The 24995-nt window shown below is 44.3% G+C and overlaps 1 protein-coding gene across 1 annotated transcript; it reads right to left on the bottom strand.

The window, feature by feature from the left end:
- Positions 1-693: 693 nt before the first annotated feature.
- On the bottom strand, positions 694-24346 carry Drg1 (developmentally regulated GTP binding protein 1). The gene is made up of 9 exons (XM_028870706.2): positions 24154-24346; positions 22736-22859; positions 19172-19347; positions 11476-11545; positions 8910-9079; positions 4824-4954; positions 2718-2885; positions 2415-2537; positions 694-1135 (listed from the first exon to the last, which is right to left on the bottom strand). The coding sequence occupies exons 1-9, from the start codon at positions 24193-24195 to the stop codon at positions 1036-1038; spliced, it is 1104 nt and encodes a 367-aa protein (XP_028726539.1). The 5' UTR covers positions 24196-24346; the 3' UTR covers positions 694-1035.
- Between the last annotated feature and the right edge of the window lie 649 nt (positions 24347-24995).

The raw sequence follows: 24995 nt of genomic DNA, 5'->3' as shown, positions 1-24995 counted from the left end.
CACGAGCAGTCACAGCCTCACAGTTAATGCATTGTTCCTGTAGTACATGATGAAACTGAGGCCTACAAAGCTGAGGAATCTTTCTGGGTTCATAGCTAACAGAAAACCTCCAACTCCAACCGCTTTGTAGTGGGTAGCCATTCCAGCTTTGTTCTGGAAGTTTCAACCCCTACTGAGGCTCCGATAACGATCACGCCTACAAGGCGGGGCCAAGGGAGGGCACTGAAGACCCAAGATCCGGATGCACCGCCTTCTCTTGGTTCCCGGACCCTGGACACTAGAGGTAGACCGAACAGAGTTCTCCAGAGAACACCGCCGGACTGCGCTACGTCTTCCCCAGACCCTGTAGCCTATCCCTTCATTTGTGAGTTACCCCACAAAATAAACCTTTTTAACTACGTGGAGTGGCCCGAATAATTTCACCAGTACTGCTTTCTCCCAGCAGTCCACTCAACTGCTATCCTCCAAAACAGACCAGCACCGGAGGAAATGAGCAGATAACTTTATCATCTCCTTCCTCTCTCCAATGTCCTGAGAAAAGGCCACCTGAAAGGAAGAAAGCCAAGCCAGCCTCTCATCCCCAAGGGGGTTACATGGCACATTAGCCAGTTCACCTTCTGCAGCTGTCTCCCTGTACACACAGGTCTTTCCTCATTCGGGTCACCCCACAGCAATCTGACAAAGACACAAAGCCAATGAGCCACCAGGGATTTTATACAGTTCAGAGTGACACCAGGCAAGAAAGGTAATGTTGCTGAGGTGCAGGTCCACACTGGGAAGCCCGGCACTTGGGAGATGGAGGCTGACAAAGAATTCTAGGCGAGCCTTGGCTATAGAGTTCAAGGTCAGCCTGAAATAAATGGGACCCCACCTCAAAAAAAAAAAAAAAAAAAAACAAAGACAAGTGATGTTCCAGTTCGGAGTCTCCGTATCATCCCTGTGTCCCAATCCAGTGGCTGCCAAAGACAGAAGGGCTGAGGTGGGAACTGGTCGTAGACCACTGCTGTGGCTGGCCAGCAGACGGGGGACTCGGTTTCACTTCTTCACGATCTGAATGACGTCTTCGTCTTCCAGTGTATGGTCTTTCCCCACTTTCTGAGGATTGTGTTTCACAGAGAGGCCCCAGACCAGAGCGCTACATGGAAGGAACAACGGCAGTCAGCGGCAGAACAGCTAGCTCAGCCCTGGGTGCCCAGGGGCCACCTTAGCAGAGTTAGCATCCTGGCTCCTAGAAGACACACACCTACAGTGGACAAAAGCCCTCTTCCAAAGTGGGACAAACACTCACAGCCACCTGCACAGCAGTGTGGCATGCTGGAACTTCACACGATGACAAATGCCTTCAGAAATCATGGGACTGCTCTCATTCCATAGTCAATTTAAGAGAAGCAAAGAAACGGGGCTGAGCCAAGAGTGGTGGTGCACACCTTTAGTCCCAGCACTCGGGAGGCAGAGACAGAGGCGGATCTCTGAGTTCGAGGCCAGCCTAGGCTACAGAGTGAGTTCCAGGACAGGAAGGATTGTTACATAGAGAAACCCTGTCTCAAAAAACCAAAAAACCACCAAGCAACCAACCAAACAAACCAACAAGAACAAAAAAAGGATCAGGGGCTGGAGAGAGAGCCGAGCAGCTAAGTCCACTCACTCTTCTCCAGAAGACCCAAGGAAAGCTGCAGCAGCCCGTCTCCTAACACATACTGCTGGGCTTACCAGGCACTGGGGCCCTGCCCAACTTTTATGTGAGAGCAGGGGATCTGAACTCAGGTCTATCACCCACGGAGCCATTCCCATCTCCTAAAATTAGTATCTGCCAAAAGGAGGGTGAGTCAGTGAGGGCATGGCAGGACCTATGTCCCAGCAAACACTCCTGAGCTGAAGAGGCTTCGGGAACTCCTCTTGCTCCAATTAGGTAGGCATGGCTTTAAGAAGAGACTCAGAGGGAGGTGAAGAGACGGCTCAGTGGTTGGAAGCATATGCTGCTCTTGCAGAGGACCCGGGTTTGATTCCCAGCACCCGCACTGGGTGGCTCACAAATATCTCTAATTCCAAATGATCTGATGATGCCTTCTTCTGGGCTCTGCACACATGTGGTACACATGCACACTAAGGGATACACACATACACATAAAATAAAAATAAACATTAAGAGGGAAGCAGTCATGTTGGCACATGCCTAGAATCCCAACTGTCAGGAGGCCGAGGCCAGCCAGAACTACATAGTGAGACCTTGTCACATTAAAGTGAGAGAGAGAGAGAGAGAGAGAGAGAGAGAGAGAGAGAGAGAGAGAGAACTCAAGAAATCCTTCCAGAAGCCTCTGTTACCTGGTTCCTTTACCCCTCCTCTCAGAATGACAACTATTAGTGAGATCAGGAACTCAAAAGAAAAGGAAGTACCACACGACCATGATACTTACTATTTAAATTCTTTGATAAGATTTTTGTGAATCTTCATGCAGAAATCTTCCACCGTGGTCCTGGAGTAAGGCAGTACCACTGGAGATGTGTAATCTGGTAACTGGCCTTTGGGTTTGGTGTAACTAGACAGAGAAAAGACCCACTGTCACATGCTGCACGTAAGCAAACCCTCTATCACCTCTGCCATCAGGCCAGGGCGGTCTCCAATCTGAGAAGAGAACCCGCAGCAGGAAGCATTTACTTCTATCCTCAAACACAGACTACTTCGTTAAGAAGCCCCAGAAGCTGTCATGAAGACTCACATTCTCACGAGTTTCAGATAGTCCCAGATCTTCTCCAACAGGTCATCAAAATTCCAGCGGTGATGGGCAGAAATGGGTACACAGTGAGGTACCTTATAGATAATGTCCAGTTCCTCAATGGAGATCTGATCAATCTTATTCAATACATAGATACAGGGGATATAAACTCTACAGAAAGAGAAAGGAAGTTTTCACTTGGAGTTGCTGACAAAGCAGGCTGACTACTCAGCACTCCCTCCCCGACCTGAGGCCCATGCCAGAGGTTCTGAAGTCATCAGCATCGTCCGTTTACAGAAGCAACCCTCCACCCAAAAGACACGCCTAGGATCTCTTTTCTTTTCTTTTTTTTTTACAGAGAGATCTTTTATTAAGTGGGGGAGAAAAGTTAAAATGGCTGCTTTCTGACTCAGGCAGAAAATAGCAGCAAATGACCTTGCGGACGTAATTTTTAAGAGAAGGAAAAGGGGGGCTGGAGAGATGGCTCAGAGGTTAAGAGCACTGGCTGCTCCTCCAGAGGTCCTGAGTTCAATTCCCAGCAACCACATGGTGGCTCACAATCATCTGTAATGAGATCTGGCGCCCTCTTCTGGTGTGGAGGCACGCATGCAGAGAGAGCACTGTATACATAATAAATAAATTTTTAAAAATAAAAAAAATAAATAAATAAAAAGAGAAGGAAAAGGGGAAGTCTGTGTTAGAATGGGACTAGGATGTGGTGGTAAAAGAGACAGGAGGTGAGGGGGATGGGGACAAGGGAAAGGGTTGAGGGGTATTTGTCCCTGAGGGACAAAGGACTGCCTTTGGATAGAGGGGAGACAGAACCACACCTATGATTTCTTTCTTGTTTTCTTTTTTCTTTTTTCTTTTTTTTTTTTGAGACAGGGTTTCTCTGTGTAACCACTCTGGCTATCCTGGAACTCACTCTGTAGACCAGGCTGGTCTCAAACTCAGAGATCCACCTGTTTCTACTGGGACTAAAGGCATGTGGCACCACGGCTTGGCATATATACCTATAATTTCTAACAACATCCTTTTTTTTTTCTTTTCAGCAAGTGCTGAGGATCAAGGCTAGACTAAATCACGAGTTATAACCACACCTCACGATAGTTTTTAAAGACTAAAACTCTTTATTTATTTATTTATTTAATTTTCTGTTTTTTTGTTTTTGTTTTTTGTTTTGTTTTGAGACAGGGTTTCTCTGTGTAGCCCTGGCTGTCCTGGAACTCACTCTGTAGACCAGGCTGGCCTTGCACTCAGAAATCTGTCTGCCTCTTGGATTACAGGTGTGTGCCTTTAAAGCTTTTTTTAAAGTATAGCATTTAGCAATGTTATACTCCTAGTGTCCAATCAAATGACGGTTAAGATTACTAGTAATTAGTAAGTTGCAACTTTTCCGACTTCAGTTGCTTCACTTGTAAATTGTTTAACTTAACGCAATTGTTTTCAGTCAGAGTCAAATTCTTCAAATAAACAAACAACTAAGAAGATTCGTGTAAACGTCAGGAATAACTCGGACAAAGTGGTTCAATTAGTCAAGTGCTAACAGCAGCAGCGTTTCACAGAACGAGGTTTCAGCCCTGTCCAGTTAGGATGCATGGACTTCTGCAAGATGGCCCGTGTGATTGCTCAAATAATAACTGAGAGAGCAGACTGACCGATCCCCTTTCAACTACCACTTGACAAAAGAACTTAAGAGGCAGTATACGGCCGGGCAGTGATGCGCATGCCCTTGATCCCAGCACTCGGGAGGCAGAGGCAGGCGGATCTCTGTGAGTTCCAGGCCAGCCTGGGCTACAGAGAGAGATCCAGAACAGGCTCCAAAACAGCTACACAGAGAAACCTTGTCTCAAAAAAACAAAAACAAAACAAAAAGAGGCAGCATTGGTCACAGCATATAACTCCAACAGGGAACACCGCCATCATTAACCAACCTGCAGAGCAAGGGGAGGAGTTAGAAAGGAAGGCCACAGGGTCGCACTGTAGGCAGCGGCGGGCGGCACAACAGTACAGCCGGGGTTGGGGGGCACCCCTCTTCCAGATCCCCAATACATTGTCATTAGTTTCCCTCACGAGCTTCCCACTCGGTCTCGGGGACACACTAAGTACCTGTTCCCTTCGACCACGTCGATGAGGTCATCGGCTGTGGCGTCACTCCGCAGAGTCACGTCAGCGTTGTGAATTTTGTACTCAGCCAGAATGCTCTTCACTGTTTCAGCATCTAGTTCACTCTGCGGGCACTGAAGGGAGAGAGGACAAAAGACAAATCAGGGGAGATGGAGGGGCCGTGTGTACTTTTCTTTTCTGGGAGACTATGTAGCTCTGGCTGGTCTGGAACTCAGAGATCAACCTGCCTCTACCTGGGTGCTGGGATTAAAGGCCATATTCAGCTTCTGTGTACTTGTTTTTTTTTTAGACTTGCTTTCAAACTTGCTAAGTAGCCAGGAATGACTTTGATCCTCTTAACTGTAGTAACTCTCAAGTGCTTGGATCATAGATTTGCTCTGTTAATGTGGTACTGTGAATTAAACCCAAGGCTCTGTGCATGCTAGGCAAGCATCCTACCTACTGAGCCACATCCCTAGCACTAGACCTGAACAATTCTAGCCAAAATTTAAACTCATTACATTGGCCTGGATAAGAATAACTAATTTACAGTAGACTATAACTAAAAAAAGTTCTAAACTACTATGTAGATATGTAATGTGCTAAACTGTGTCCTGTATCATAGCCCATTCCCCATAATTCATACACTAAAGTCCTATATTCAGTATCTCAGAATGTAACAATAATTGATGACATCATCTTTAAGGAGATAATTAGAACAGGTCATTAGGGTAGAGACCTAATTCAGTATCAGCCGAACAATCACCCTCGTAAACCTGTTGTTAAAGTCACCTAACAGGGCCATTAACAACAGCTATAGCACACTAATTCAAAGAACTCTTTAAGTTCAAATATTATGACAAAATAAATGGGAAGATCTTTTGGGAAAGATAGCTTAAACCTATGTTAATCTGAACTGAGAAACTCTCAGGCCTTAATTCACTGACCAAAACTGTAGCAACTGATGAAGCTGCTCACCCCCTTCTATCTGAAACACTGTCTTTATCTGGTCCTGCTCACCCCTTCTATCTGAAACACTGTCTTTATATGGTCCCCACCAGTCTAATTTTCTCCAGTTGTCCTTTCCAACTTTGTCTTAAAACGTTTTCTTTTCTTTCCTTTTTTTTTGAGTTTTTCGAGACAGGGTTTCTCTGTGTAGCTTTGGCGCCTTTCCTGGAACTCATTTTGTAGCCCAGGCTGGCCTCGAACTCACAGAGATCTGCCTGTCTCTGCGTCCCAAGTGCTGAGATTAAAGGCGTGCGCCACCCCTGCCCAGCTTCTTTTCTTTCTTACCAGGATGGCCTAGAACTCTTGTCTCTGCACCCGGAGTGCTGGGATTAAAGGTGTGCACTATGTGCCACCACTACCCAGCATACACATAATTTTACAAAATAAAATCAACTGAAGTTTTCAGGGTCAGGTCAGGAGATGCTCTAGCTTTTAAAGGGGCCTGCTGCCAGGCCTGACAGGCTGAGCTCAATTGAGATGCTGGGAAGAGAACTCACTCCTATAGATTCCCCTCAGATCTCCAAAAAAAAAAGCATTGGTGTGTGTGTCCCCCACTCCCCCTCCTCCACCTACCCACCCACTTTTCTTTAAATCAGTCTCCACTTAGCTTGGTGATGGACACCTTTAATGACAGAATCAGAAGGCAGAGGAAGACAGAACTGAGTTGGAGGTCAATACTATCTTCACAGAGACTTTCAGGCCAGCTATAGCTTCAGTGTGACCCTGTCTAAAGAACCCTCTTCTGGCCTCCAAGCACCAGGTACACAGTGCTACAATAATGTCTCACACAGGCAAAACAGCCACATGCATAAAATCGTAAAAGAAAAACTTTTTTGTTGTTTTTCAAGACTTGATTTCTCTGTAAAGCCCTGGCTGTCCTAGAACGTCGAGATCCACCTTCCTCTGCCTCCTGAGTGCTGGGATTGAAGGCGTGTGCCACTAGGCCTAGCCAAAGCCTTGTTTTTGAGCCAGGGTTTTGGTACAAAGCCCAATCTGATCTCAAACTCACAGCTGTTGTGCCTGCCTCAATTTCCAAACTGGCAAACTACGGGATGTGCCACTGCATGCCAACACCATCCCAGAGCACTGTAAGAGTCTCTTAGACGGTTTCTTCATTGTAGTGCTTCAACCAATTCAACACAAAAGCTCACCAGGATCCCATCATTAGAACAGAAGTCAGGTGTGGTATCATATGCCTTGACTCTGAACACTTACTAAGTGGGAGAAGGAGGATCAGGAGTTCAAGGCCAGCCTGGTACATAAAAGACCTTGTCTGAAAACACTAAAAAATAAGGAAGTTAACTTGGGGCTGGAGAGTTGGCTCAGTAGTTAAGAGCACTGGCTGCTCTCGCAGAAAACCTGCTTTCAGCTCCCAGCTCCCACATGCAGCTGAGAGCTGTCTTTACCTCCAGGGAAGTGGATGCCCTCTCTTAGTCTCCCCAGTGTTGTAGAATATCACTTTAAGATGTGTTACATTCATTTATGCTGTGGAGCACTTGTTTAATAATGCCAAGATGTGCTGCATTCTTTATGCTGCATTTGTTTAACTCTGTGAAGCTGCATTACTGTGCCTGTCTAGAACACCTGATGGTCTAACAAAGAGCTGAACGAACAGCCAACAGTGAGGCAGGAACAGGGATAGGGAGGGCTGGCAGGCAGAGAGCATAGAAGGAGAAATCTGGAAAGAAAGATGAAGAGGAGCAAGAGAGGGGAGGACATCAGGGCCAGCCACCCCGCCAGACACGGAACAACAAGAAAAGATAGACCAAAACATAGAAAGGTAAAAGCCCAGAGGCAAAAGGTAGATGTGATAATTTACATTAAGAAAAGCTGGCAAGAAACAAGCCAAGCAAAGGCTGGCTTGTAAGGACAAGTCTCTTTGTGTGATTATTTGGGAGTTGGGTGGCGGGCCTCCCAAGAGAGTAAAGAGTAAAAACAACCTCAGGTACCAGACATATGTGATATACACATATGCGGGCAAAACCTCACACCCTTGAAATAAAAGTGAAAAAAATCTTTCAAAAGGTTATTCCATGGGTCAGAACACACTAAATGGCCCTGGGCTGTGTTCATCTCTAGTTTCTTCATTCTGCTGCGTCCATGCTTCCATCTCAGGAACTTGCATGGGCTCTTCCCCATCAACAAACCCCCTTCCCCAAGATATTCACCTGACTACTGACCGTCTCCTGTCACCTCAGTGAAGATTTCTCTGAACCACTCAGAGGAAGGCAGCCCTGTGCAGTCGTGGTGGCACACACCTTTATCCCAGCACTGGGAGGCAGAGGCAGCTGGATCTCTGAGTTCAAGGCCAGCCAGGGGTATACAGAGAACCCTGTGGTGGTGGTGGTGGGGAGGGGTTGGTAGCCCTAGAGACTGGGGCTGTCCTGAAGCTGGCTCACCTAGGATGCACTAAGCCAAGGATTCCATGCCCAGAAAGCCCAGAAACCAGGCATGTGGGGAAACATCTGTCACCCCAGCTCTCGGGAAGCAGAAGCAGGAGCATAGGAAGTTCACTATTATTCTCAGCTACTGAGAGTACATTCTCAGTAAGTCTGAGGCCAACCTGAGATACATGAGTCTGGGGAGGTAGGGGACCAACCTCCTCACCTTCCCCTACTACACTTTATTGATCTAATACACTGTACTTTCCTCACTGAGTGTTCAGTTGCCCAGCAATGAGGGTCTTGACTACTCTGTGCCTTCTACGTGCTCCCTCCCTTCGCCACTTCCAGAGCTTAAACTAATCTTTGGTCTCCATAAATCTATGTTATATAAATGCTTTATAAATCTATGTTAAATAAATGAAAGCACAGGATACTGGCAACTACTTCCTGGTAATACTGTTCCAAATGCCTGTAACACCCTAGGTAGAGACCTAAGAAGCGGAAATAAAGTTGAAAAACCACAGTGAGAGTGCTTCCTGCCATGACCTTGTCTTTCTTGTCAGTCATTACAAGATGACTCAATTATCTCAATGAGAGCCGGAAACGGGCAGAAGGTGACCAATTTCTGCACCTTTGAATCCGCTGGCACACCACCCCTCCAGTCAGTAGTCTACCCCACTTCACCGTCCCCACTTACAGTGGCCGTGAGGTTAATGCCTCCCTTGTCTTTCTTCTTAAAGCCAATGTTGGGAGGTTTGCTGTTCAAGCGAATCCCAAAGCCTTCCAACTCATTTTCAATTATCTTCTTATGTCCCAAGGGTTTCAGGACATCCAGAACAATCAAGATCAAATTACATGTTCGGGCCACTGGGGGTAAAAATGATACCCTAAGTTGAATGCATACAGCCTTTACTAACCCAAAAACTCAAACAGAGATGTTTTCTATCTAGCCCCTAGACTGAGGTTTTTTTTGTTGTTATATACACATAAAATGCTTAAGGTTACCAAAGATTTATAATAGCTATCAATTTGCGGTACATGCCTTAAAGTTATCAAACAATCACCCAGGAAACTGGCCAATCCTTTATATATGAGTAAGACAATCAAACTAAAAATATAAACTGAGTAATAAACTACAGATAAGTTTAGAAACATTTTTAAAAAAATAAACTCTAAAATAATCAATTTTAAAATATAAATTCTAAAATAAAAACCAGATTACATTATCTGTATTACACGATTACGGTCATGTATTTGGTTTGATTTTTTTTTAATGTTCGTATGAATGTTAGCCTGAATATCCCACAAAGGCCAGAAGATGCCCTGAAACTGGAGACACAGCGGGTTGTAAGCTCCCATGTGGGTGCTGAGAATCAAATCTAGATGCTCTCTGTAAGGCCAGCAGTGCTCTAACCACTCAATCATCTCCCCAGCCCCAACTAACATACCCTTCATCAGCGTTAGCAAACTACACTTTACAAAAACAAACTAGAGCTGTTCAGCAGATGACTTAATGATCTAATCACCACACTAGTCAAGACAGAGTCAAGAGTCAAGACACTTGCAATCCCAGCACGAACATCAGGACATCCTCAGCTACCAAAACAAAGTAAGGCCAACTATGCTATGGAAGACGGTCAAAAATACGTCCGTCAAAATATACAGAACATTCAAATCCCCTCCAAAAGTTGGACCCATTTTAGACCATTTCTCTTATTCCTTGTCAAGCACTTTCTATTACCATAGATAGTTTTACTTTTTAAAATACCACATAAATGGAACAAAATGTATTCTTCTCTGCTCAAATCTTTTATTCTAGCACTTTTTAATATTCAACCATTGTGTATGTTATCAGTAACTTGTCTCTTTTATAACTGAGGAGTAAACTATTACCTGCTACTCACCTATGGAGGAACATAGGTATTATTTTCTATTTGGAAGTATAATTTGAGTCTGCTATAAACAGTCATGTATCTGGGAGGCAAAGGCAGAGGCAGGCGGATCTCTGTGAATTCAAGGCCAGCCTGATCTACAAATCGAGTTCCAGGACAGCCAGAGAGAGCTGTTACACTGAGAAACTCTGTGTGTGTGGTGGTGGTAGTGGTGGTGGGGGACACGGGACAGTCATGTACAAGTAAGTCTTTCTGTTGGTATGTCTTCACTTTTCCTAGATAAGCACCAGTGAAACTGTTGCATATCAAATAAAAGTGATCAGAAACTGTTAAAACAGTTGTCCCAATGTTTATATTCCCATTAGCAGTGAGTAAAAACTCCCAAGTATTTCACAGCCTTACCAACTGTCAGTGGTATTACTAACCAGTATTTAATGACTTCTCCCAGTGGTGGTAATGACTAAAAACGTTGAATCTTTTTGTGTATTTATTGGTCATTTACACCATCCCCTCCTTCATCCTCTCTCGTTCCCTCACCCTTTCTTCTGACCGATCTAAGAGGTTCTGTTAGGTCCTCCCTGACATATTGGACTGACATCTCTGAAACAATAAACCAAAGTCAATCTTTCCTCCTTTGAATGTTTTATGTAACATATCCTGTCACAGCAACCAAAAGCGTCATAAATATTAAGAATATTAAGTCCGGGGCTAGAGAGATGACTTCATGGTTGAGAGTACATGTTGCTCTAGCAAAGGACCTAGATTTGGTTCCTACCACTCAGAACCATTCATAATTCCAATTCCAAGGAATCCAATGTACTCTTCAGACCTCCACAGTCATTGAGCCACACATACACACAGCACACACAAAAATAAAAATAAATAATAACAACAAAACCTAAGGAAAGATAAGAATTTATAAAACACCTTCAAGGCCGGGGAGATAGTTCAGTAGGTAAAATGTCTGCATCATGACCCGAGTTTGGTCCCCAGAATTCATGCAAAAAGGAAATAAAGAAAGAAAAAGTGTACACATGGTGGCAGGCACGTTTTAACCTCCAGTTCAAGGGGATACAACCACCTCACTAGCCTCCCCAGGCACTACACAGACATGTGGGGCACATACATACAATGCAGGGTAAGCACTAATTATAAACAATACATATCAAACAAATCTAAACAAATTTTAAAGGCAAATTAGAATCTATCAAAATTAAGGATTTCTGCTGAACAAAGATCACACTGGAAAAAAAAAATCAATGAAGATGTTATCTGAAACATCTAAAACTTAGAGGGAGTGAGTAACTAGAACAGGGTTAGCCAACAGAAGCAATCTATGGGATGCCCAGACGGCAGCCCCAGACCACTCACCTGCAATGACTTGACGACCTCTGCCTTTCCCATCCTTGGCACCTTCAATAATACCCGGGAGATCCAGGAGCTACAAGATTAAGAACAGGGGAAAGAAGGAACAACCAGTTAGAAATCTGAAAAGACAATCAAACTAACAAGTATCCTCCTTTGGATACCAGTATTTCTCTAGTATCCAACATTTATGAGACCCAAATCCAACCTTTCTTTGTGTTGGGAACAAAAAGGTCTTTGCACTTACAGATCACACTAGGGATACAGGAATGTTAAACATGCAGGGCTGTCTTTATAATGGAAAAGATGTATCACCTGTTTTCTGCCCAGAAGGCTGGGAACAGAGGTGGCTAATAGCCTAGGTGATCCTTGCACTATCTGTAGGGCCAGGCCACACCAAGCTCCTACAAGTAGGACCAGAGGTGCTAATAGCCCAGATGACCTCAGTATGACTGAGACCACACCAGATCCTTCCCTCCCCCATTAAGGCAACACATGCAGCCTATCTCCAGAATCCATCTTTATGGAAGAAGTGACGTGTACTTTGAGAAAAGCTTTGATGTAATTATACCTCCTTGTGCACAGGGGACTGTGTTAAACCAGAAAACGTTTTTCCAAATTGTACCATACTTAAACATGCCTAAAATAAATTATCCAGTGTTAGACTCTACAAGTTTGAACCAGGGACTCAGCAGTTATAAGCACTAGCTGCTTTTCCAGGTTGTGAGTTCAATTCCCATCACCCACATGGTGGCAGCTCACAACCATCTGTATCTGTAGTCTCATGGGATCCTATGCCCTCTTCTGATGTGCAAATGTACATGTAGACAAAGCATCCATAGACATAAAATACAAAATAAATCTTTCAACTAAAAAAGTTCAAAGCAACCAGCTTCCTAGGTGTTGTTTCTTATGTATAAAACATAGGAAACAATAAAAAACTGGAGTTTCTGATTCTTTTTTTTCATTCTTCAAGATAGGGTTTCTCAATGTAGCTCTGGCTACACACTTTATAGACCAGGCTGGACTCAAACTCAGAGATCTGCCTCCCAAGCAATGGGATAAAAAGTGTGTGCCACCACTACCCAGCCCAGATTTCCTTCTTGCTTCATTCAGATTATTACTCTCCCAGGCTTGGTGGTCACAGAGACCCCCACATTTTTTTTGGTGGTACCACACGCTTTTTTTTATATATATAAAATCTTTATTGACAAATAATTCACATAGTATACAATTTGCCTGCTTGCACAATTTGATAGACTTTAGTCCAGCATCCTCATAGGCCCATGACACCATTACCACTTTCTATTTTAGAACATCGCTGTCTTCAATTTCATACACACATATAATGTATGGTGATTACACTCCATCTTATTTTTTTAATGAACATAATATTTGCAATTATAATCATTCTTAAGTTCACAATTCAGTGGCATGAATTACATTCAAGATATTAATTGCACTCATAATATTCATTAATTACGCTCATGATATTAATTACATCTGAGACCCCCACATTTTGAGATCCCAGAGTATCATGGAATCCAAGATGTTCCTGAAATCAGTATGTACCTGAGGATGACCTTGAATTTCTGGACCTTCTACCTCCACCCACTTCCTAAGTGTTAGAATTATAAGTGTCTCACCACACCTATTTTATCAAATCCAATCTTCCTCACAAGTTGACTATGTGAATGTTAATTTCCTTAGCATATACTAAATGTCAGCTACAATTTATTCATATACTTCAGGTCACTGAAAATGCATAACAAGGTGCTGCAGAGAAAACTCAGTAGGTAAAAGCATTTGCAACAAAATTATGAGGACTGGAATCAGATCCCTAAAACCCACTCATATACCAGTAGAGTGTGGCAGCCTATATATAACCCAGAATTGGGGGCAGACAGGGAATTCCAATTGCAAGCTGAGTATCTAGACTATCTGAATGGGCAAGCTCTGAGTTCAAGTAAGAGACCCTGCCTCAATATGTAAGTTGGAGAATGAATGAGGAAGACACCTGTCATCAAACTCTGGCCTCCATACACACGTGCCCACAAATATGCATAGATACACACATACTACACTATATATACACATGCAAAATACATAAAACAACTGGACAGAACTGCATGATTAGGTAAAATAAGACATTTAGCAACCACTCACTTACATCATCTTGAATTTATAATGGCTTGCACCATTTCTGCGGATTTTCAATTTGTTCAATAAATCACAGTATTGCTGAGGATGATAATACACACCTACAATCCCAACACACAGGAGGCAATGCAGGAGTCACTGAGCTTGAGGACAGCTTTGCCTACTTAATAAAACCATATCCCAAAAGAAAAAGGAAACAAGGCAGGGCTTATGTAAAAAACATAGGAGACAATAAAAAGAACTTTCTAATGGTCAAAGCTGGTAAAATGTGAGTAAAAATAGTACTGAATTATTGAGGGGTGGTGGTGGTGGTGAGACAGGGTTTTTCTGTGTAGCCCTAGCTATCCTGTAACTCTGTAGACCAGGCTGGCCTTAAACTCAGAGATTCGCCTGCCTCTGCCTCCCAAGTGCCAGCTAATAGTACTGAATTATAACACATAAAATATCCAGGACTCCACATTGATAGAAATTATGGAATAAATGAATGAAGAACAAAGCCGGGCGGTGGTGGCGCACGCCTTTAATCCCAGCACTCGGGAGGCAGAGGCAGGTGGATCTTTGTGAGTTCGAGGCCAGCCTGGGCTACCAAGTGAGTTCTAGGAAAGGCACAAAACTACACAGAGAAACCCTGTCTCGAAAAACCAAAAAAAAAAAAAAAAAAAATGAATGAAGAACAGCTCTTCCATATTGAATCCAATTAACAAATGCAACAGAAAGAAGAACTGAAAGTCACCACTAGACAGGGCGACACAGCAGCAAAGACTGCTGTAAAGCAGACCCAAGAAGAGACAAAGGTTGAAGAGGTGTGTATGCTGGAGTCCACAGCACATTCAAAACTGGAACAAGGGGGCTGGAGAGATGGCTCAGAGGTTAAGAGCACCGACTGCTCTTCCAGAGGTCCTGAGTTCAATTCCCAGAAACCACATGGTGGCTCACAACCATCTGTAATGAGATCTAGTGTCCTCTCCTGGCCGGCAGGCATACATGTAGGCAGAACACTGTATACATAATAAATAAATAAATCTTAAAAAAAAAAAAAAAAAAAAAAACTGGAACAGTATAGAAAGGTTAAACAGCTAAGAATCCAACACCTTCTTGTGACTCTGCAGGCAATACACATACAAGTGGTACACAGGCACACAAGCATAAAAACACTTACATAAAATAATTAAAATAAAATAATTTTAGCCAGGTGGTGATGGTGCACGCCTTTAATTCCAGCACTCGGGAGGCAGAGGCAGGTGGATCTCTGTGAGTTCCAGGAAAGGCGCAAAGCTACACAGAAACCCTGTCTCAAAAAACCAAAAATAAATAAATAAATAAAATAATTTTAATAATAAAATGAGCCGGGCGGTGGTGGCGCACGCCTTTAATCCCAGCACTCGGGAGGCAGAGCCAGGCGGATCTCTGTGAGTTCGAGGCCAGCCTGGGCTACCAAGTGAGTCCCAGGAAAGGCGCAAAGCTACACAGAGAAACCCTGTCTCGAAAAACCAAAAAAAAAAAAAATAAAATAAATAAAATGAGAGCGTAAGAATTAGAATGTGGATTTTTCTCAGAGTATCTCCCCTGAAATATTAACTATCTTTGAAAAGAAAATATCACAACTCAGAAGTTCTGAAAATACCATCTCTCCCTCTCCTCCCTCCCCCCCCCTCGGTTTTTTGATACAGGGTCCCTGGCTGTCCTGGAACTCACTCTGTAGACCAGGCTAGCCTCGAACTCACAGAGATCAGCCTGCCTCTACCACCCAAATGCTGGGATTAAAGGCGTGCGCCACCACCGCCCAGCTGCAAACACCATCTTAATGAACTCACAAAGATTAATATCAAACCAATTACAGCTCCCACGAACAGATGCAGAGGCAGAATCTTAAGGTCAAAACCAGATCTACAAAGAATATGTCTTAAAAACAAAACAGTTAATAGTGATGGGAGTTGGCTTGGCAGGTTAGAGTGCTTGCTGTTTTGTTTTGTTTTTTTAAAAGCAGGAGGCCCTGAGTTCAGATCCCCAGACTCCACATGAAATCAAGTCACAGAAAACCTCAGGTGAGAGGCGGGGGTGGGGTGGGGGGGTATATTTTCCCAGGGTTCAATGGACAACAGCTAGTCTAGAAAAAACAGTGATTTCCAGGTTCAGTGAGAAACCGTCTCAAAAAAATTAAAATGGAAAGCAATAGAGGAACACATTCTCATCTCAATCTCTGGTCTACATGCACACACAAGTAAGTGCACATATATACACACATACAGGAACACATAGCATACATACATACACACAAAGTCAACATCACTAAATCACACTGGCATCATGAGGATGAAGACACAACATAATTTCTGCAGTATTCTTGCCAAAACTAACAAGACCCTTTCTCAAAAGACTCACTTTACAGATGGGCAGTGGTGGTGCATGCCTGTAATCCAGCATTCAGGAGGCAGAGGCAGGCAGATCTCTGTGAGTTCAAGGCCAGCCTAGTCTACAGAGCAAGTTCCAGGACAGCCAGGGATATACAGAGAAACCCTGTCTCAAAAAACAAACAAAAAAGCCGGGCAGTGGTGGCGCACGCCTTTAATCCCAGCACTTAGGAGGCAGAGGCGGGCAGATCTCTGTGAGTTCTAGGCCAGCCTGGTCTACAGAGTGAGTTCCAGGAAAGGCACAAAGCTACACAGAAAAACCCTGTCTCGAAAAAACAATCAAACAAACAAAAAAACAAAGACTCACTTCCAAAGTGACTGGTGCAAAGATATTGGTGTAAACAAGGGGGAAATTCTATTACTGTCTATTGTTTAATGAACATTCCTGCGCCAGTACTGACCTATCTCTGATAATGTTTTGTGGTTATTTAAAATGCTAACTAACACTGGCAGGAGTGGTGGTGCACGCCTTTAATCCCAGCACTCAGGAAGCAGAGGCAGGCAGATCTCTGAGTTCCAGAACAGTCAGAGTTACAGAGGAACCCTGTCAAGAAAAAAATAATAAAGATGTTAACAGTAAGGGAAGCAAGTGAGCAATATAAGAGAATTGTCTGTACTATTTTTTCAACTTTAAAATTACTTTAAAATAAAAAAGTTAATAAAAATAGGAGAGGAAGACACGTTATAAGGGTCAGAGGACAACCTGCAGTCAATTCTCTCCTTCCACCATGTGGGTTCTAGAAATCAAACTCGAGGTATCAGCCTTCGTGGCAAGCGCCTTAACCATCTCAGTAGCCCTTACAGATTCTCACTTACATAAAATTCTTACCATGTAAACTAATCTGCAGTGACAAGAAACTGATGAGCAATTACTCACTAATGGAGGAGGGAAGTAAAGAAGGGGCATAAGAAAACTTTGAAAAGTCACATCACATACACACCCATACACCTGTGGATACAAAATCTGTACATAAAAAACTATATGAAGTTTATATAAACTCTTTATGTTCAAACTCTTTATATAAAAAAATATGACTGGTCTGGAGAGATAGATCAGTGGTTAAGAGAACTAGCTACTCTTTCAGAGGTCCTGAGTTCAAGTCCCAGCACTCAGATAGCTGCTCACAGCCATCTATAACTTTAGTCCCATGGGAGCCAATGCCCTCTTCTGGTATGCAGACAAAACACATAAATAAATAAATCTTTGTCAAGATAGTGGTGGCACACACCTTTGATCCCAGAATTTGGGAAGCAAAGGCAGGCAGATCTCTGAGTGCAAGCCACCACCCCACCCCACCCCCGATATACACAGTGTGTTCCAGGACAGTCAGGGCTATACAGAGGAAACACAGTCGGGGGGGGGGGGGGGGGGGGGGGAAGCTTCAGATATATGCACCATATATTTCATGGAAGATGTCTATGACCAAGTATAATGATCACAGCACCTCAGAGGCAGAGACAGGAGGGTCAGGAGTTCCAAGGTCATCCATCATTAGCAACAAACTGAATGTGAGGCCAGTATGGCTACATGAGACCTTTTCTCGGGAAATAAAAAAAAGGGGGGGGGATCAAGACATTGAAACTCAGGTGCCTTTAGAGTAAAATATATCTCAAATGTCTTATACAGATAAAGCTCAGCTTCCTTAGCCATATACAAAGGCCCTTTATAAATTCAGTCTCAACCTACCTTTACAGAAACCATACTCATTATTCCTACCTGGTATCAAATCACTATCAGACGTACCAGTACAGTTGTTTTTTTGCTTGTTTTTAATTCTTTTTTTTTTTTTTTTTACTTCGTTTCAAGAAAGGGTATCTCTACCTAATCCTGGCTATCCTGGAACTCACTATGTAGACCAGGCTGGCCTCAAACTCACAGAGATCTGTCCGCCTCTGCTTCCAGAGTGCTGGGATTAAAGGTGTGTGATAGCTGTCTAAAGTACACTTTTACTTTTCTGGCTGGTCAAATTCTACGCTGTGCTGGCTAGTCTTATTTCAACATGACACAAGCTAGAGTTATTTAAAAGGAAATTTTTGAGAAAATGCCTCCATCAGAACAGGCTATTAGCAAGACTGTCGAGCATTCTCTTCATTAGTAATTAATGGGGGAGAACCCAGCCCATGGTGGGTGGTTCCATCCCTGGGCTGGTGGTCCTAGGTTCCATAAGAAAGTAGGTTGAGCATACCACAGGGAGCAAGCCAGTAAGCAGCATTTCTCCATGGCCTCTCCATCAGCTCCTGCCTCCCATGTTCCTCCTGCCCTGTTTGAGGTCCTGTCCTGACTTCCTTTGATGATGAACAGTGATATGGAAGTGTCAGCCAAAGAAACCCTTTCCACCCCAACTTGCTTTTTGGTCATGGTGTTTCACTGCAGCAATAGAAAGACATATGCTAACTTCAAGACACCCTGCCACCAGATGTGGTATCACACACCTATAATTCTAGCACTTTACAGGCTGAGGCAAGGGCAAACCTGGAGTTCAAGCCAGCACTGACTATATAAAACCTCTTCTCAAAAGAGTCACTTCCAAGGGCTGCAGAAATAGTTCAGTGGTTAAGAACACTGGGTGCACGACAGGCGTGGAAGTGCATGCCTTTAATCCCAGCACTCAGGCTGATCTACAGAGTGAGTTCTTGGATAGGCTCCAAAACTACACAGAGAAACCCTGTCTCAGGAAAAAAAAAAGAGAGAGAGAAAGAGAGAACACTGGTGCTCCTCTAGAGGACCCAGGTTCAATTCCTAGCATCAAGAATGCCTGTTCCAGGAGATGCATGTACCAGTCATACACATGGAGCACATACATACGCAAGCAGGCAATATACCCATACACATAAAATAAAATCAATCTTAAAAAGACTCAACGTCCGAAAGTCACTTTGTACATAAAGCCCTGCCTCAGATGTTCTTCCCTCATTATCAGATAAAAACAATAGTCCTCTTTTCATGGATTTTCATAGGCCCTACTTCATTATATTACTTTATTGTTAAACTAACGTAGCAACTGTGAAGAGATGAGGGGCCAGGTAATAAAAGCATAGACCTGACACACTGTGGACTACTAAGGAAGTGCTTCTGAAATGAATGGAAACCATGCATCTCTTTCCTTTCGTGGTCTGCAAATCCTACTCACCTGGATCTTGGCTCCTTTATATCTGATGACACCAGGCACGGTGGTCAAAGTAGTGAACTCATATGCTGCCACTTCAGAATACACTCCTGCTAGGTTACTGAGCAGAGTTGACTTCCCCACCGATGGGAAACCCACAAACCCAATTCGAGCATCACCAGTCTTAGCCACATCAAAACCTAAAACAATAAACACCAAAAAACGGGAGTTATCCTTGGGTACATTACAACTGACCTAATTCCATTCATATTTTTGTTAGTGTTTCTCTAACTTTCTGTAGCTTACTTCAGAAATAGAACTCAAGCATAAAATTCACAATTCAATTTAATGCAGTACTTGATTAAAACAATGTAATCTTTTATTACTTAAATTATAACAGTTTTTAGTATAATATTTAAGGCCCAAAGATTACAAAAGCATTCATCTAAAAAATACTGAACCTTAGCCAGGTATGCTGATGTATGTCTGTACTCCCACTGCTTGGGAGGTAAAAAGCAGGAGGATCAGAAGTTTGGAGGCCAGCTTGGAATATCTGAGGTCCTCTCTCAAAAATGTAACACTCTGGGGCTGGAGCACTGGTTGCTCTTGCCGAGGACCAGACTCAATCCCCAGCACTCACAAGAAAGCTCACAATAATCTTTAACTCCAGTCCCAGAGGATCCAACTGATCTGATACACTCTTTACAGGGTGCACAGATATATACATGCAGGCAAAAGACCCACCCTAAAAAATAAGGGTTGGAGATAGTTCTTCACTGCTCTTGCAAAGGACACAGGCTTGGTTCCTAGCACCCACATCAGGCAGCTCTAAGTGCAGTTCCAAGGGGTTTGATTACTTCTTATAGCCTGTGAAAGCACCAGTGCACATACAAACAAGTAACACACACACACACACACACACACACACACACACACACACACACACATTCATTTTATTTTGTTTTGTTTTGTTTTGTTTTGTTTTGAGACAGGGTCTTACTATGTAGCTCTGGCTGTTCTGGAACTCACAGACATCTACCTGCCTCTGCTTCCTAGTACTGGGATCAAAGGTATGTACCACCATGCCTAGCACAAAAATTTAAAATATTAAATTGAAAGTGTCATCTGGGCAATGGTAGTGTACACCTTTAATCTCCAATCTCAGGAAGCAGAGGCAGGAGGATCCCTGTGAGTTTGAGGCCAACCTGGTATACAAAGTGAGTTCCAGGACAGCCAAGGCTATACAGAGAAACCCTGTCCAGAAAAAAACAAAAACAAACAAAACTTTAAAATATCAAAACAAATAAAGCCAGGCATAGTGGTATATATCTTTAATCCTAGAACTCCAGAGGCAGAGGCAGGTGGCACTCTGTGAGGTCAAGGCCAGCCTAGTCTACATAGAGAGACTCTGTCTGAAACAAACAAACAAAAAAACCAAAAAGGCAGGGTGTGGATTTTGGGCACCATGTTTAACTCTGATTTGGATTTCCTCTTACCCTTGGGAATAATGTGATCAAGCTTTCTGAAATAAGATATACTTAAGTGTTAAGCAGTCCAGGTTACATTGGAACTTCCAATCCTCCTGCCTTCAGCCACAAGTGTGTGTGTGTGTGTGTGTGTGTGTGTGTGTGTGTGTGTGTGTGTGTGAGCCCATGCATGTATAAGCCAGAGGTCGACATGAGATACTTTTCTGGATCAATTTTTGCTTTACTTTTTGAGGCCCGGAACTCCCCTGCAGCTACACTACTGGCCAGAAAGCCCCAGCAACCCTGCTACTACCTCCAGCTTTCTGGCCCTGGGAACAGAAGAGCCTGTGGCCGCAGCCTTTCCCACGGCTGGGGTCGGGCTCAGGTCCTCGCGCCTGCACAGCCAGCACTAAACCAGCTAAGGCCCTGCTCACTGTTCAGTGACGGCTGTGACTGAACTCAGAGCTGTTGTGGGCGTTCTCTAGCAAGTGTGCCAGATGTGTAGCATTCCTAAGTCTAGTTCTCTTAGCTTCAATTTCCTATTTCCACTTTCATTCTCCAGCATCAGCTTCTTCACTTCAACCTCACTAAAGCTATAGGTGTACATACCTCAATAAATCTATTTTTTTCCTGGGCATGACATATAAATAAAATAAAACTACTGTTCACTTGAATAACATTTAGTTGTCTCTGAAACCAGAAAAATAAAATAAAATAAATATAACTCAGGATTTCAGGGTTAAGGACTTGATATGTAGCTCAGTGGTACAAGACCTGCCTAACATGCACAAGGCCCCTAGATCAAGCCTCAGTACCACAACAATATATAAGTAAAAAAATTTTAGGCTTAGGGGCTGGGACCATAATAAAACATCTGCCTAGCATGTATGAGGTCCTGGGTTTGATCCCCAGTACCACAAAAATATGTCAGGCTTAAAAAATACAAATATGCTGGGCAGGAGTGGTACACACCTTTAATCCCAGCACTCTGGAGGCAGAGCCAGGCGGATCCAGAGCTACAGAGCGAGATCCAGGACAGGCTCCAAAACTACACAGAGAAACCCTATCTTTGAAAAAAAATACAAATAAACTTTGATAAATTTTTTTTATTGTTATTATTTTTCCCCCGAGACAGAGTTTCTCTGTGTAACATCCCTGGCTATCCTGGAACTTGCTATGTAGACCAGGCTAGTTTTGAACTCAGAGATCCACACGCCTCTGCCTCCCGAGTTCTGGCATTAAAGGTGGGTCTGTTTTTTGAGACAAGAGTTTCTCTGTGTAGTCCTGGCTGTCCTAGAACTCACTCTGTAGACCAGGCTGGCCTCCAACTCAGAGATCTGCCTGCATTTGCTTCCTGAGTGCTGGGATTAAACGCCTATACCGCCAACTGCCCTGCTAAAAATATTAATTACACACACAAAATAAATTTTAAATATTTAAAAACAATGGGGCTAGGGAGATGATTTAGTAATCAGTGTACCTGTCACACACGCACGAGGACCTGAGTGTGGATTCTCAGCACCCACATAAAAGCCTAGCAACAGCTACACATACCTGTAACCCCATTGCTGGGTTACAAGCACGTCTCCAGAGCTTGATGAAGCTAGTCTAGCTGAACTGGTGAATTCCAGGATCAGTAAGACCAACCTCAATTTAACAAAAGGTAAATAAGTAAAAATAAAGTAGCCAGACATAGTGGTAGCCTTTAATCCCAGCACCAGGGAGGCAGAGGCAAGCAGGTCTCAGTGAGTTCTAGACCAACCTGATCTACAGAGTGGAGTTTCAGGACAGCCAGAGCTGTTACATAGAAAAACCCTGTCACAAAGACAAAAAACATTCACAGGATCTAGGCATAGTGGTTCATGTTTTAAATTCCAGCACTTGGAAGGCAGAGGCAAGTGGATCTCTGTGAGTTTGAAGCCAGCCTGGTGTATATAAGTAAGTTCCAGGGCAGGGAGACTGTCTCAAAAGAAAAATAAATAATTCATCATGTGAATACACACATACACACCCCCACACACATATTAGTTCAACCGAAACTATACACACACACACACACACACACACACACACACACACACACACACACACACACACACAGAGATTATATGGAACCACAAACCTTCTCCTGGCCCACCACCACCGCCACCTTTCGGAGTGATGAGTTCTCTTCGAAGCTTAGCAAGGCGAGCCTTAAGCAGCCCAAGGTGATGTGCTGTAGCCTTGTTCTTTTGAGTCCGAGCCATCTAATAAGGGAAGAATCACAGCCATAAACCTGAAGCATTTCAGAAAAGACAAAGTATCCCAAACGTTCCCAAAAGCTAAGAGCACGATGTTTTGTCCTTCCATGTCCTACGAATCTCAGTGAACCCATTTCATTTTATTTGTTTGTTTGTGGCTTTTTGGGGGGCGGGGGAGACAGGGTCTCTTTATGTAGTCCTGACTGTCCTGGAACTCCCTATGTAAATCAGGTTGGCATCAAACAGAGTTTCACCTGCCTCTACCTCTGCCTGTGACACCACCGCCTGGCTTACCTAAATACTTTTTTACAAAAAGAGAAATCCAAGCCTGGCTAATCCCAGCACTCTGGAGGCAGAGGAGGATCTCTCTTGAGTTCAAGGCCAGCCTGGTCTACATAGTTCCAGGATATCTAGGGCTATGTAGAGACCTCGCCTCAAAAAAAAAAAAAAAAAGAGTGAGGGGAGGGGAAAACCCAGAGCCAACTAGGTAAACTCAAAGAGTCAGTGGACTTGCTGCCAAGTCTTAAGACCTAAACTCAATCCCAGAACCCACAGAACAGAAAGCCAGAATGACTCCCATAAGTTATGCTCTGACCTCCCACACACATATTTATTTTCCACCCAAACAAACAAATGAGCTCTAAATTCACTCTCCCCACGCTCCAGCTCATTTTCCTCACAAGAGAAGAAAAAAATGACCCAAAGTGTCAACACCAAGGTCATTCCAATCCCTATCCACAGATGGAACTAAAACCCACCTTCTGTATTCGTTTCTACTGGACCTGGTCTAAAACAGGATCATCACTTTACTAAACTTAAAAAGCCCTGAACTTCTCGGGCGTCACACACTATCCGGTAGAATCAATTTACTTCCAGATTTTTCTTTACTGACACAATCACTGCCGTGCAAAAGGGGATCATCAAGGTTAGAGTGGCGAGTAGGCAAGGAATCAAAAGGCAAGACTTTAAAATTCCTGAACACCTCGCGGGGTCTGGAACAGAAGTCGGTGTGACTCAGAGAAGAGCAGGAAAAACAGAAATATCGAGACATACGCTGAATACTGGAGCGGGTCCCGGCCAAGGACTGGGTGTGGATGTGGGAGAAGCAGAGTGCGAGGGGCCCAGACCCAGAGGAAGAGGTCAGGGAAGCGGGCTGCACGGGTAGGGGCCGAGGCATTGCAAGCTGGTTGCTGGTGCGGGAAGGGAAGCCAGGCAGGAACAGGGCCCTGACAACGCAGCAGCGGCACCGCCTGGGAAGTGATGCTCGGACCGGGAGGGGAGCGCCGACTGCGCCCCTTACCTCGGCTTCGATCTCTGCGATCTTCGCTAAGGTCCCGCTCATGGTGGCGAGGGCTCGAGGCGGCGCCGGCCGTCACACCACCTGGCTCCCTTCGCGCTCCGACCGCGCCACGGACCACCGCGGCAAAGCGCAAGCGCGGGACTTGCTAACTCTCGCGACACTGTTTCGCGAGAGGTCTGCGCCGCGGCGCACGGGGCCCCGGCGGTCTCCGCCTTCTCCGCCGACTCCTCCCCGTTCCTCCAGCCAGTGCGGAGTCATAGAGCCCGCGGCCGCGCTGACCAGAGCGGTCGCTCGGGCTGGCCTCCTGGAGCGCGCCGGGGGTCGCGCGCAGCTCGGCCCCACCCCGCCGGATCGGCTCCGTGCGGAGCGTGCGGGCCGCCAAAGCCCGAGACCCGGCGCCCAGCAAAGTGCGTGCAGATACTTTAAGTCCCCTTTTCTCATCTGGGGAGACGCCCCAGGGACCTCGGCTTCCTAGGTTGTTGAGAGCCCGATCTTCAGCCTCTCAGGAAAAAAATGTTTTAAATATTTAAAAAATAAAAGTAAAAATATTTTTGAGGGATCCTTTGTTTGCCAGGAATCCCGAGGAGAGAGGGTGGCGTTCGATGAGGCACAATTAATGCGTGGATTGAATGAGGAACTCCAGAGACAACCGTTACTTACAACAGCTGTAATATTGGAAAATTGGAAATTACGTTAACACTCATTAGAAGGGAATAAATAAAAAAGGACACCCCTATCCTGTAAAATAGAAGTATAGCCACTGAAATGTGCACATGTAGTCTGGCTGGAAGGATGTCCCAGGCTTGTTAGGATGGACAGACAGAACTGCACCTTGTAGTAGT

The sequence above is a fragment of the Peromyscus leucopus genome, chromosome 7 (genome assembly GCF_004664715.2).
Source record: "Peromyscus leucopus breed LL Stock chromosome 7, UCI_PerLeu_2.1, whole genome shotgun sequence".
NCBI classification, from domain to species: domain Eukaryota; kingdom Metazoa; phylum Chordata; class Mammalia; order Rodentia; family Cricetidae; genus Peromyscus; species Peromyscus leucopus.
The sequence above is the reverse complement of the archived record's forward strand: the minus strand, read 5'-3'. Positions and strand labels throughout refer to the sequence as shown.

Coding starts and splice junctions, on each gene's coding strand:
- Drg1 (XM_028870706.2), bottom strand. CDS start 24,195: ATGAGCGGGACCTTAGCGAAGATCGCAGAGATCGAAGCCGAG. Junction 22,860..24,153: donor TCGCAGAGATCGAAGCCGAG/GTAAGGGGCGCA, acceptor TTCCCTTATTAG/ATGGCTCGGACTCAAAAGAA. Junction 2,886..4,823: donor GACGTGGTCGAAGGGAACAG/GTACTTAGTGTG, acceptor CTCTTTCTGTAG/AGTTTATATCCCCTGTATCT.